General features: G+C 50.6%; 1 protein-coding gene across 1 annotated transcript in view; it reads right to left on the bottom strand.

Moving 5' to 3' along the window:
* The window catches only part of CACUL1 (CDK2 associated cullin domain 1), a 66,655-nt gene that overhangs the window by 38,966 nt on the left and 14,852 nt on the right, over positions 1-12,837 (bottom strand). The window contains 8 exon segments of the mRNA XM_075352172.1: positions 2,950-2,993; positions 3,330-3,468; positions 4,873-4,921; positions 4,923-4,963; positions 5,042-5,144; positions 6,026-6,121; positions 8,543-8,645; positions 8,715-8,841. Of these exon segments, the coding sequence (XP_075208287.1) occupies positions 2,950-2,993; positions 3,330-3,468; positions 4,873-4,921; positions 4,923-4,963; positions 5,042-5,144; positions 6,026-6,121; positions 8,543-8,645; positions 8,715-8,841 (702 nt within the window).

Here is a 12,837-nt window from a genome sequence, read left to right as displayed (position 1 = left end):
GGCTGGAAGGAGAGAGGCTGGAAGGAGAGAGGCTGGAAGGAGAGAGGCTGATGCTGGTGGAGGCTGATGCATGGGGAGGCTGATGCTGGGGGAGGCTGGAAGGAGAGAGGCTAATGCTGGTGGAGGCTGATGCTTGGGGAGGCTGATGCTGGGGGAGACTGGGAGGGGAAGGCTGATGCTGAGGGAGGCTGGGAGGAAGGAGACTGGGAGGAGAGAGGCTGATCCTGGGGAAGGCTGGGAACGGGAGGCTGATGCTGAGGGAGGCTGGAAGGAGAGAGGCTGATGCTGGGGGAGGCTGGAAGGAGAGAGGCTGATGCTGGTGGAGGCTGATGCTTGGGGAGGCTGATGCTGGGGGAGACTGGGAGCGGAAGGCTGATGCTGAGGGAGGCTGGGAGAGGGAGGCTGGGAGGAAGGAGGCTGGGAGGAGAGAGGCTGATCCTGGGGAAGGCTGGGAAGGGGAGGCTGATGCTGGGGGAGGCTGGAAGGAGAGAGGCTGATGCTGGTGGAGGCTGATGCATGGGGAGGCTGATGCTGGGGGAGACTGGGAGCAGAAGGCTGATGCTGAGGGAGGCTGGGAGGAAGGAGGCTGGGAGGAAGGAGGCTGGGAGGAGAGAGGCTGATCCTGGGGAAGGCTGGGAAGGGGAGGCTGATGCTGAGGGAAGCTGGAAGGAGAGAGGCTGATGCTGGGGGAGGCTGGAAGGAGAGAGGCTGAGGCTGGGAGGAGAGAGGCTGATGCTGGGGAAGGCTGATGCTGAGGGAGGCTGGGAGGGGAAAGCTGATGCTGGGGAAGGCTGGGAGGACGAAGGCTGGGAGGACGGAGGCTGGGAGGAGAGAGGCTGATCCTGGGGAAGGCTGGGAGAGGGAGGCTGATGCTGGAGGAGGCTGGAAGGAGAGAGGCTGATGCTGGCGGAGGCTGATGCTGGGGAGGCTGGGAGAGGGAGGCTGATGCTGAGGGAGGCTGGGAGGAGGGAGGCTGGGAGAGGTAGGCTGAGAGAAGAGAGGCTGATGCACACACACACACACGCGCGCACTGCACAACACACCACACACACACACACACACTGGGAACCACAAACAACTGCCCTACACAGACACCCACACACACAGACAACGCTGCACACACACAACACCCAACACACAAACACCGCGGCACACACAAATATACGCACATACCGCACAACACACACATTGCTCAAAACATACCTCCCCCCAAAACACACCACACACACACAAACCGCGCAACACACACACAACGCTACAGACACACAGCGCTCCACAAACAACGCAACACACGCAACACACATACAACACCGCTCTCACCCCCCGTCACACCCAGACAACACCCAGAACATGTACAGCGCCTACACAAACACTTGGTAACTACAGACAACAACATCTCTCTGGAAGATTTTACTTGCAAATTATGATGGAAAATAAGTATTTGGTCAATAACAAAAGTTCATCTCAATATTTTGTTCTATATCCTTTGTTGGCAATGACAGAGGTGAGACGTTTTCCGTAAAGCTGGGTTTACACACTGCAACACCGCAAACGACATGGCTGTAACGTCCCCGGTTTTGTGACGTTACAGCGACCTCCCCAGCGACATTGAAGTGTGTGACACGCATCAGCGACCCGGCCCCCACTGTGAAGTTGCTGATCGCTACAAATCGTTCAGGACCATTCTTTGGTCCTTTGTTTCCCGCTGTGCAGCAAAGTCTCAGTGTGTAAAGGGGACTTTACAGCGACTTCCCTTTCAAATAGCAGCTTTACAACGTCCCCAACAACCAGCGAGGTCGCTCTGCAGGTCCGGATCGCTGTTGCCTCGTTGCCAAGGCCTGCCTGTTTGACAGCTCACCAGCGACTCAACAGAGACTTAGGGAGGTCGCTGTTACGTCACGAAACCGGTGACGTTACAGCGATGTCCTTTGCGATGTTGCAGTGTGTAAACCCAGCTTAAGTCTTCACAAGGTTGGCACACACTGTAGGTGGTATGTTGGCCTATTCATCCATGCAGATCTCCTCTGATGGAAGGAGGTTTGCACTCAAAATCTCACGATAAATGACCCCATTCATTCTTTCATGTACACAGATCAGTCATCCTGGTCCCTTTGCAGAGAAGCCCCAAAACATGATGTTGCCACCCCATGCTTCACAGTAGGTATGGTGTTCTTTGGATGGAACTCAGCATTCTGTCTCCTCCAAACACGAGTTGTGTTTCAATACTCCTCTGGATAATCAAAATGCTCTCTAGGTTCAGACGAGCCCGGACATGTACTGGCTTAAGCAGGGAACACGTCTGGCACTGCGGAATCAGAGTCCCTGATGGCATAGTGTGTTACTGATCATAGCCTTTGTTATGGTTGTTCTGGGATTTTTGGTCACCGTTCTTGTGATCATTTTGACCTCACGGGGTGAGATCTTGCGTGGAGCCCCAGATTGAGGGAGAATATCAGTGGTCTTCTATGTCTTCCATCTTCTTATTATTGCTACCACAATTGATTTCATCACACCAAGCTGCTGGCCTATTGCAGATTCAGTCTTCCCAGCCTGGTGCAGGGCTATAGTGGAGTTTGGCTGTGTGAGGTTGTGGACAGATGTCTTTTATACTGATAAGGTCACACAGGAGCCATTCCTACAGGTAATGAGTGGAGGACAGAGGAGCCTCCTATAGCAGAGGCTACAGGTCTGGGACACACAAAGCTTCTGTTTATACCAAATACTTATTTTCCACCATAATTTGCAAAAAAAATCTTCCCAAATCAGAGGCGGGGATTTTCTGGATCTTCTCATTTTCCCTCTCCCGGTTGTGGTCACCTCTGATGTCGAGTGGCCGGCCACTCATCTTTATAAGGGGAGAACTCGCACAATTAGGGGCTCACTAATGACTTTTTCTCACTGTGTATATTGTATATATACACACACGGCTGTGTGCATGACGGTACTTACTGTAGGACAGCTCGTCTCCTGCTCGTTTTCGGGACTGGTCACCTCTGAGGAGAGAAGATAAGGCAGATATGTAAACAGCAGTGGGGGGGGGGCATGACAGACCCCCATGATGGCCACATCCCGCCGATCCATAATGAGCCCCTAAGGGGCTGTGCGCCTCCGTGAAGACGAATGTGGGAAGCATAATGCTGGTTTAAAGGGGCAGAAAGGCTAGAAGTGATGAACCCTCGGGGTGAGAGCTGGATAAGCCCCACCAAGTCAGATCCCAGCGCCCCCAGCAGCTCCAGAACCGCCACAAACCCACAAGATCCCTCAATCAGATCCATTTTATGCGTCACCCGCCCGCAGGTGATGACATCACCGTGGCTCCGCCCTCTCACCTGTTGAATCCGTTCTGCAGGAGATCCCGCTGCAGCTTCCGGTCCTGAGCGGCGTAATCCTGCAGCTCTGACTCCACGGCCGCGGGCAGAATATTGGGGATGAACTTGGAGAAAAGCGCTGGAGCCAGCTGGACCCAATCTGAAAGAGCGAGCGGCCATAGAAAAGAGGCGCAAATATTACTGCAAGCGCCCAAACACACAGGAGACCCCAAATCAGGAGATATGAGGGGCCACTACACACAGGAGACCCAAAATCAGGAGATATGAGGGGGCGAGGGGCCACTACACACAGGAGACCCCAAATCAGGAGATATGAGGGGCCACTACACACAGGAGACCCAAAATCAGGAGATATGAGGGGGCGAGGGGCCACTACACACAGGAGACCCCAAATCAGGAGATATGAGGGGCCACTACACACAGGAGACCCAAAATCAGGAGATATGAGGGGGCGAGGGGCCACTACACACAGGAGACCCCAAATCAGGAGATATGAGGGGCCACTACACACAGGAGACCCAAAATCAGGAGATATGAGGGGGCGAGGGGCCACTACACACAGGAGACCCAAAATCAGGAGATATGAGGGGGCGAGGGGCCACTACACACAGGAGACCCCAAATCAGGAGATACGAGGGGGTACTACACACAGGAGACCCCAATTTAGGGGGTACGAGGGGGCGAGGGGCCAATACACACAGGAGACCCCAAATCAGGCGATACGAGGGGGCGAGGGGCAAATACACACAGGAGACCCCAAATCAGGAGATACGAGGGGCCACTACACACAGGAGACCCAAAATCAGGAGATATGAGGGGGCGAGGGGCCAATACACACAGGAGACCCCAAATCAGGAGATACGAGGGGGTGAGGGGCCAATACACACAGGAGACCCCAAATCAGGAGATACGAGGGGGTGAGGGGCCAATACACACAGGAGACCGAAAATCAGGAGGTACGAGGGGGTGAGGGGCCAATACACACAGGAGACCCCAAATCAGGAGATACGAGGGGGTACTACACACAGGAGACCCCAATTTAGGGGGTACGAGGGGGCGAGGGGCCAATACACACAGGAGACCCCAAATCAGGCGATACGAGGGGGCGAGGGGCAAATACACAAAGGAGACCCCAAATCAGGCGATACGAGGGGGCGAGGGGCCAATACACACAGGAGACCCCAAATCAGGAGATACGAGGGGCCGAGGGGCCAATACACAAAGGAGACCCTAAATCAGGAGATACGAGGGGGCGAGGGGCAAATACACACAGGAGACCCCAAATCAGGAGGCACGAGGGGCCAATACACACAGGAGACCCCAAATCAGGCGATACGAGGGGGCGAGGGGCCAATACAAACAGGAGACCCCAAATCAGGAGATACGAGGGGGCAAGGGGTCACTACACACAGGAGACCCCAATTTAGGGGGGTACGAGGGGGCAATACACGCAGGAGACACCAAATCAGGAGATACGAGGGGGCGAGGGGTCACTACACACAGGAGACCCTGGATCAGGTGATATGGGGGGCGGTGCAGTTACCTGGCCTCAGCGTGTACAGACCCTTGACAATGGCAGCCATGGTGGAGGGGGGTGATCTGGAATGGCGTGGCCTGTGCCTCCAGTAACAGTGCTGGAAGGAAGGAGCAGAGGTGAGCGGATCCTGTGCGGGGGCTGCTAGTAAAGAGCTGGGGGGGGGGTGGACACTTACGCATCAGGCTGTAGATGTGCTTCTCGGCCACGTGCTCGGTGAACAGCAGCACCAGCTCGTCTCGCAGGTCTCTGTTCAGCTTAGTTTCTATATAAAACTTGTTCTGGAGAAAATATATTATATATATATATATTTTTTTTTTTTACATGACGGGGGAGGGGAGGGGCGAGGCGAGATAAAGCCAGGGAGGGGGCGACATAAAGCCAGGGAGGGGGCGACATAAAGCCAGGGAGGGGGCGACATAAAGCCAGGGAGGGGGCGACATAAAGCCAGGGAGGGGGCGACATAAAGCCAGGGAGGGGGCGACATAAAGCCAGGGAGGGGGCGAGATAAAGCCAGGGAGGGGGCGAGATAAAGCCAGGGAGGGGGCGAGATAAAGCCAGGGAGGGGGCGAGATAAAGCCAGGGAGGGGGGCGACATAAAGCCAGGGAGGGGGCGACATAAAGCCAGGGAGGGGGCGACATAAAGCCAGGGAGGGGGCGACATAAAGCCAGGGAGGGGGCGAGATAAAGCCAGGGAGGGGGCGAGATAAAGCCAGGGAGGGGGCGAGATAAAGCCAGGGAGGGGGCGAGATAAAGCCAGGGAGGGGGCGAGATAAAGCCAGGGAGGGGGCGAGATAAAGCCAGGGAGGGGGGCGAGATAAAGCCAGGGGAGGGGGGCGAGATAAAGCCAGGGAGGGGGCGAGATAAAGCCAGGGAGGGGGCGACATAAAGCCAGGGAGGGGGGCGACATAAAGCCAGGGAGGGGGCGACATAAAGCCAGGGAGGGGGCGACATAAAGCCAGGGAGGGGGCGACATAAAGCCAGGGAGGGGGGCGACATAAAGCCAGGGAGGGGGCGACATAAAGCCAGGGAGGGGGCGACATAAAGCCAGGGAGGGGGCGAGATAAAGCCAGGGAGGGGGCGACATAAAGCCAGGGAGGGGGCGACATAAAGCCAGGGAGGGGGGCGAGAGGCGGGAAAGAGGACGGGGATGAAGACTTACCATATAGATGAAGAGGGGGACGATGCTGTGCAGAGCCCCCATATACTGGCTGAGGGCAAGGTTAAACTTCTCTATATACAGCTCCGGGGAGGTCGCCTGCACCACAGGGAGGAAAGAGTTACTGCACAGGATCCGGACCCCAGAACCCTCCATTAATGCACAGGATCCGGACCCCAGACACCTCCATTACAGCACAGGATCCGGACCCCAGACACCTCCATTACTGCGCGAGATCCGGACCACAGACCCCCTCCATTACAGCACAGGATCCGGACCCCAGACACCTCCATTACTGCGCGAGATCCGGACCCCAGACCCCTCCATTACAGCACAGGATCCGGACCCCAGACACCTCCATTACTGCGCGAGATCCGGACCCCAGACCCCTACATTACTGCACAGGATCCGGACCCCAGAACCCTCCATTACAGCACAGGATCCGGACCCCAGACCCCTACATTACTGCACAGGATCCGGACCCCAGAACCCTCCGTTAATGCACAGGATCCGGACCCCAGAACCCTCCATTACTGCACAGGACCCGGACCCCAGACCCCTCCATTACTGCACAGGATCCGGACCCCAGACCCCTCCATTACTGCACAGGATCCGGACCCCAGACCCCTCCATTACTATACAGGATCCGGACCCCAGACCCTTCCATTACTGCGCAGGATCCGGACCCCAGACCCCTCGGTTACTATACAGGATCCGGACCCCAGACCCCTCCATTACTGCGCAGGATCCAGACCCCCTCCATTACTGCGCAGGATCCAGACCCCTCCATTACTGCGCAGGATCCAGACCCCTCCATTACTGCGCAGGATCCAGACCCCTCCATTACTGCGCAGGATCCAGACCCCTCCATTACTGCGCAGGATCTGATCCGCTGCTGATTTCGCAGTCCCCCCTACATAGAATAGAGTGGGCTGTACTTTTCATTGTAGGTAACGTCATCTGCGACAGAAGAGAAAATAATGTATTTATTTCCCTGTGAAAGCCGTCCTCCTGGTCTGCCGTCATCCAATTAGGGGGGCTCATGTCCATCCCATACTGCTGGCACAGTGAATGGAGAGCAGCCCCTGCAGGCACACACACTGCGGTGCCCTGGACCTCATAAGGTCAGCCCAGGTCACCACAGGCACCACAGGTGCACACAGTGGGTGTGCAGGCGCAGCAGAGACGTTATGGGTTAATCGGAGTTCACAATGAACCCGTGAAGTCACTGTCGCTACACCCGCGGTAGTGGGGGAGTCGTCAGGAGGTCATCTCAGCTCCTTGCATACTCCGATGACCTCCTGACATCACTGCTGGATACTCACCTGTCCCTGGCGCTGATGTCTCCGGGGCTGCTGCTGCTTCCAGGTCCTCGGTGTAGAGCATATGCAATAAGTATAATGAGCGGGGGTCAGAAGGAAGTGACGGCAGCGCTGGAAACAAGCGAGTATAAAAATTCATTCTATTTCACAGACACATGTTTTCTCCGGTACGTGTCAGACGGATCACATCAGTGTACGGGCCGTGTCACACCCATGCTGCCAGACAAAGGACAGACAGGTCTCAGTGTGTGCGTGCAGAGAAACACAGGGCCACACAGTCCATGAGAAAACACGCACTTGAGTACCACCATAGAACAACATGGGTACGTGTGGCATCCGTGTTAAAAACTGATGTCACACGTACCTGAAACTCAGACGTTTGAAGAGGGCCTAATGGTAATCTTGGAGACTGTGGTCCCGGCTCTCTTCAGGTCATTGACCGGGTCCTCATGTGTAGTTTTGGGCCAATTCCTGACCTTTCTCAGAATCGTCCTTACCCCATGAGGTGAAATCCTGCATGCAGCCCCAGACAGAGTAAGATTGACAGTCATCTTGTGTTTGCTTGTTTTTTAATAATCGTGTCAACAGTTGTTGCCTTCTCACCAAGCTGCTTGCCTATTGTCCTGCAGCCCATCCCACCTTGTACAGGTCTATAACTTTGTCCCTGGTGTCCTTAGACAGCTCTTTGGTCTTGGCCATGGTGGAGAGGTCGTAGTGTGATTAATTGTGTGGACAAGCGTCTAATATACAGGTAACGAGATCAAACAGGTGCCAGTAACACAGGTAATGAGGGCAGAGGAGGCGCTTCTTACAGATAAATAACAGGTCTGTGAGACAGTAATTGCTGATTGGTCGGTGATCTAATACTTCACTAATTTGCATTTTATTGATTCATTGAAATCATACAATGGGCTTTTCTTAATTTTATTCTGACCGCTCTATTCTTTGTAGGTGGGAAAACTGGCAGCGGATGAAATATTTACCCCACTGTATAACCACCCAAAAGCATGAGGCCGACACAATCTACCCCCCTCCCCCGTGTGGCTACACCCTGCGGTGCCACCCATTTCTGTGCCGTCCCGCTGCAGGGGCGAGCCTTCCAGGCAGACATGCCCCCCTGACCGGCGGCTCCCTGAGGCCAGTATTACTCTAGGTCAGGGCCCCAGGAATGAGCACATAGGCCCGGGCCGCGCCCTACCTGCAGCTCCAGGGACACCTTCTCCAGGTGACCGGTGATCTTACACATCAGGTCGCTGTACATCTGCTCCGAGTGCTGCTGACACACGCACTTGTACACGCAGCTGGAAGAGACAGGCAGAAGTGAGGGGCTGCACCGGCAGGAGGGGGGCTCCGCCTGCACAGGACATTACCTGTAGATCTGCTCATAGGAGATGGGTATATAGTCCCCGGGGCTCTGGCTCAGCAGCTGATCAATGGCGCTCTCCAGCTTCGGCCAATACGTGTTCTTATAATCATCGACTGTGATCACATTCATCACTGGAAGAGAAGAGCCTCGAGGTCAGGGGCGCGCCTCAGAGCCTCGAGGTCAGGGGCGCGCCTCAGAGCCTCGAGGTCAGGGGCGCGCCTCAGAGCCTCGAGGTCAGGGGCGCGCCTCAGAGCCTCGAGGTCAGGGGCGCGCCTCAGAGCCTCGAGGTCAGGGGCGCGCCTCAGAGCCTCGAGGTCAGGGGCGCGCCTCAGAGCCTCGAGGTCAGGGGCGCGCCTCAGAGCCTCGAGGTCAGGGGCGCGCCTCAGAGCCTCGAGGTCAGGGGCGCGCCTCAGAGCCTCGAGGTCAGGGGCGCGCCTCAGAGCCTCGAGGTCAGGGGCGCGCCTCAGAGCCTCGAGGTCAGGGGCGCGCCTCAGAGCCTCGAGGTCAGGGGCGCGCCTCAGAGCCTCGAGGTCAGGGGCGCGCCTCAGAGCCTCGAGGTCAGGGGCGCGCCTCAGAGCCTCGAGGTCAGGGGCGCGCCTCAGAGCACACACACACTATATACACACACACACACACTATACACACACACACACTATACACACACACACTATACACACACACACTATACACACACACACTATACACACACACACTATACACACACACACTATACACACACACACTATACACACACACACTATACACACACACACTATACACACACACACTATACACACACACACTATACACACACACACTATACACACACACACTATATATACACACACTATATACACACACACTATATACACACACACACTACACACTATACACACTACACACACACACTATATACACACACACTATACACACACTATATACACACACACTATATACACACACTATACACACACACACACTATATACACACACACACTACACACTATACACACACTACACACACACTATACACACACACTATACACACTATATACACACTATATACACACACACACACACTCACTATACACACTATACACACAGTATACACTCACACTATACACACACACTATATACACACTATACACACACACACACTATACACACACACACTATACACACACACACTATACACACACACTATACACACACACTATACACACACACACACACTACACACACAGTATACACTCACACTATACACACACACACACTATATACACACTATATACACACACTATACACACACACTATACACACACACTATACACACTATATACACACACACACACACACACTACACACACTATACACACACACTCACTATACACACTATACACACAGTATACACTCACACTATACACACACACACACTATATACACACACACTATACACACACACTATACACACACACTACACATACTATATACACACACACACTATATACACACTGTATACACACACTATATACACACTGTATACACACACTATATACACACTGTATACACACACACTATACACACACTATATATATATATATATATACACACTATACACACACTATATACACACACACTATACACACACTACACACACTATACACTATATACACACACTATACACACACACACACACACACTATACACACACACACTATACACACACACTATAGACACTATATACACACACACTATACACACTATATATATACACACACACTATATACACACTATATACACACACACTACACACACACTATATACACACACTATACATACTATATACACACACACTATACACACACACACACTATACACACACTATATACACACACACACTATATACACACACACTATATACACACACACTATATACACACACACACACACACACACTATATACACACACTATACACACACACAGTATATACACACACACACTATACACACTATACACACACACAGTATATACACACACACTATATACACATTGTATACACACACACTATATACACACCATACACACTACACACACACACACACACACACACGACACACACTACACAATACACACACACACACACACTATACACACACACACTATACACACACTATACACACACACACACACACACACACACACACTATACACACACACATTATATACCCACACAAACTATATATACATACACACTATACACACACACTCACTATACACACTATACACACACACTATACACAGTATACACTCACACTATACACACACACACACTATATACACACACACACTATATACACACTATATACACACACACTATATACACACACTATACACACACTATACACACACTATACACACACTATACACACACACACACACACTATACACACACACACACTATACACACACACACACTATACACACACACACACTATACACACACACACACTATACACACACACACACTATACACACACACACTATACACACACTATACACACACACACTATACACACACACACTATACACACACTATACACACACTATACACACACTATACACACACACTACACATACTATATACACACACACTATATACACACTGTATACACACACTATATACACACTGTATACACACACACTATACACACTGTATACACACACTATACACACACTATATATATATATATATACACACTATACACACACTATATACACACACACTATACACACACTACACACACTATACACTATATACACACACTATACACACACACACACACACACACTATACACACATACACACTATATACACACACACACACACTATACACACACACACTATACACACACACACACTATACACACACACTATACACACACACACTATACACACACACACTATACACACACACACTATACACACACACACACTATACACACACACACACACTATACACACACACACTATACACACACACACTATACACACACACACTATACACACACACACTATACACACACACTATACACACACACACTATACACACACACTATACACACACACTATACACACACACTATACACACCAGGGCTGTGGAGTCGGTAAGCCAAACCTTCGACTCCGACTCCTCAAATTCTCTTGCACCGACTCCGACTCCGACTCCTACATATATTGCTTATATTTAGGTGAAAAATTTATTGTAGTACATGAATATGTGTATGTGAACATCAGACATTTAATAATTTTTATGATACAATAATCAAGATATTTGGATAGAACATAAAATATATTTATTGGAATACAACTTTAGAACACAAAAAACTAATAAATTGTAAATATGTAATACACTATGTAATATACAGTAGATTACATATATATCTTGTGTGTATATACACTGTATATATATATATATATATATATATATATATATATATATATATATATATATATTATATATATTACATATTTACAATTTATTAGTTTTTTTGTGTTCTAAAGTTGTATTCCAATAAATATTTTATGTTCTATCCAAATATCTTGATTATTGTATCATAAAAACAATTAAATGTCTGATGTTCACATTGTACTACAATAAATGTTTCACTTAAATATAAGCATTATACTAAATGTTGTTATTTAGTAAAATATTCAGCACATTCTGCATTGCACTCCTGTCCCCAATTTATTATATATTTTAGGAGTCGGAGTCGGTGCATTTTATACCGACTCCGACTCCCACTCCGACTCCACCAAAATGAGCTCCGACTCCGACTCCACGACTCCGACTCCACAGCCCTGATACACACTACACACTATACACACTATACACACTATACACACACACTATACACACACACTATACACACACTATACACACACTATACACACACTATACACACACACACTACACACACACACACACTATACACACACACACACTATACACACACACTATACACACACACTAACACACTATACACACACTATACACACACACTATACACACACACTATACACACACTATACACACACACTATACACACTATACACACACTATACACA

This window comes from Anomaloglossus baeobatrachus, chromosome 5 (genome assembly GCF_048569485.1).
Source record: "Anomaloglossus baeobatrachus isolate aAnoBae1 chromosome 5, aAnoBae1.hap1, whole genome shotgun sequence".
Classification (NCBI taxonomy): Eukaryota; Metazoa; Chordata; class Amphibia; order Anura; family Aromobatidae; genus Anomaloglossus; species Anomaloglossus baeobatrachus.
The sequence above is the reverse complement of the archived record's forward strand: the minus strand, read 5'-3'. Positions and strand labels throughout refer to the sequence as shown.